Source organism: Austrofundulus limnaeus, unplaced genomic scaffold (genome assembly GCF_001266775.1).
Source record: "Austrofundulus limnaeus strain Quisiro unplaced genomic scaffold, Austrofundulus_limnaeus-1.0 Scaffold2319, whole genome shotgun sequence".
NCBI lineage: Eukaryota > Metazoa > Chordata > Actinopteri > Cyprinodontiformes > Rivulidae > Austrofundulus > Austrofundulus limnaeus.
Genome location: NW_013954721.1, coordinates 18,212 through 19,922, shown reverse-complemented (window position 1 = coordinate 19,922; position 1,711 = coordinate 18,212). Strand labels below are relative to the sequence as shown.

Here is a 1,711-nt window from a genome sequence, read left to right as displayed (position 1 = left end):
ACTGAGACCAGGTACAGACCTTAGACCTGAGACCAGGTACAGACCTTAGACCTGAGACCAGGTACAGACCTTAGACCTGAGACCAGGTACAGACCTTAGACCTGAGACCAGATACAGACCTTAGACCTGAGACCAAGTACAGACCTTAGACCTGAGACCAGATACAGACCTTAGACCTGAGACCAGATACAGACCTTAGACCTGAGACCAAGTACTGACCTTAGACCTGAGACCAGATACAGACCTTAGACCTGAGACCAGATACAGACCTTAGATCTGAGACCAGGTACAGACCTTAGACCTGACACCAGGTACAGACCTGAGACCAGGTACAGACCCTAGACCTGACACCAGGCACAGACCAGAGAGCTGAGACCAATAAAGTCAGCAGGAGTAGAACAGATTTAGTTCCACTGTGAGATAGTTCTTCTTCTGTGGTGTTTTTCAGCGTTYCTCCAGTGTTCCAGTGAAGAAGACTCTCCTGTCATCGTCTTTGTGTCGAAGATGTTCGCTGTGGATTCAAAAGCTCTGCCTCAGTTCAGACAGAGGTCTGCCCATCTATTAGCTATACGTCTATAAGCCTGTTTATGTTCCCCCTCAGACAGAACCTGTGGTCAGATGTACCTGGTGGGTTGTTGGGGTGGGTAGGTGCTCTTGGCTGAATCTTCYTTGTTGGGGTTCAGTGGCGTCTTTGGGTTGTGGGCTGGCTGTGRTGCTGGGGGTCGGGTCTTGGGGGTCTGGACAGCTCTGGGGTGGGTGGGTTGTTGGTTCTGGTTCCTGGTGGCCCTCTATCCTTCCGTGGCCTAGAGCTTCCTGGGCTTGGCGGTGCTGCTGCCATCTGTATGCCAGTCTCGCCACTGATGCCTGTGCCCACTCCCAAAGGCTGCTTGTAGACATTTAGGGTTTTGGACTAGAGTTGAGGTGGGGGAGAACTGGCACTGCCTAGTCTCAATCGAGTAGGGGTATGTGCCGGCCYCCGCCCCTTCTGTCCCATTTTAATAGCACAATAAAACAACACGCATCAACAGCACATCTGAGGGTGGAGGTGTGTGTTTGGGTCTTTTTCACTCCACTGTTCCTCATTTGCCATTTGGGGTTGGGGTCTGAAGGAGGGGCAGACCGTCTGGTAGGGGACTGGGCTGTGGTTGGTTCGGGGCTTGGTGGGGTGCCGGGGATGGGTCTGGTATTCCGGTTGGTGACTGGTGCCGGCTCGGCCTGGTGGGGCTTGGGTCCTCTGGCCCTGTTGGATCCTGGCTGGGGTGGTGTGCCCTGGGGGAGCCTCTGTGTCCATAGCCAGATCTGCTCCGGCTTAGTGGGTCCCGGTGGGGTCTGTGGGCTCGTTGCTGCTGGCCCCGGGGATTACTGCATGGGCTACTGGGGGATCTCCAGTTCTCTCCTCTGGTCCACTCTGAGGGGAGGGTAAGCCGGTTGTTCCTGCGCCAGCGCCCCTGGGGGGCTCCGCGCTTGGGGTCCCTCTCGGGGTCTTTGGCTCTGGTCTTCCTTATGTCTGCCTCAGGCCTTGGAGGTCAGGTCCGTGGGTCTCCACAGCCACTATTAAACATTTCAATGGAGAAACGTTGTGTGTACCTGCTCACAACCGCACACACAGGTGTTCAGATCCAGGTGTTTCTTAGATACATTCTATGTTGGGTCTGCGTTGTCCACTAAGTGTGTGTGTGTGTGTGTGTGTGTGTGTGTGTGTGTGTGTGTG

General features: G+C 54.8%; 2 protein-coding genes across 4 annotated transcripts in view; one reads left to right on the top strand and one right to left on the bottom strand.

Moving 5' to 3' along the window:
• efl1 (elongation factor like GTPase 1) overlaps window positions 1–1,711 on the top strand; it is a 16,950-nt gene that overhangs the window by 7,451 nt on the left and 7,788 nt on the right. For all 3 annotated transcript variants that reach the window (XR_001309460.1, XM_013999515.1, XM_013999514.1), the window contains exon 11: window positions 449–548. Coding sequence is in view for 2 of the 3 variants with exons in the window: in XM_013999515.1 (XP_013854969.1) it covers window positions 449–548 (100 nt within the window). In the remaining variant the exon portion in view is untranslated. The remainder of the gene's footprint in view (window positions 1–448; window positions 549–1,711) is intronic.
• LOC106510795 (basic salivary proline-rich protein 1) lies at window positions 555–1,490 on the bottom strand (the record flags this gene model as incomplete). Its single annotated transcript, XM_013999517.1, is given in 1 exon segment — window positions 555–1,490. A coding segment is annotated over 1 exon segment (411 nt), but the record flags the coding sequence as incomplete, so codon positions are not given.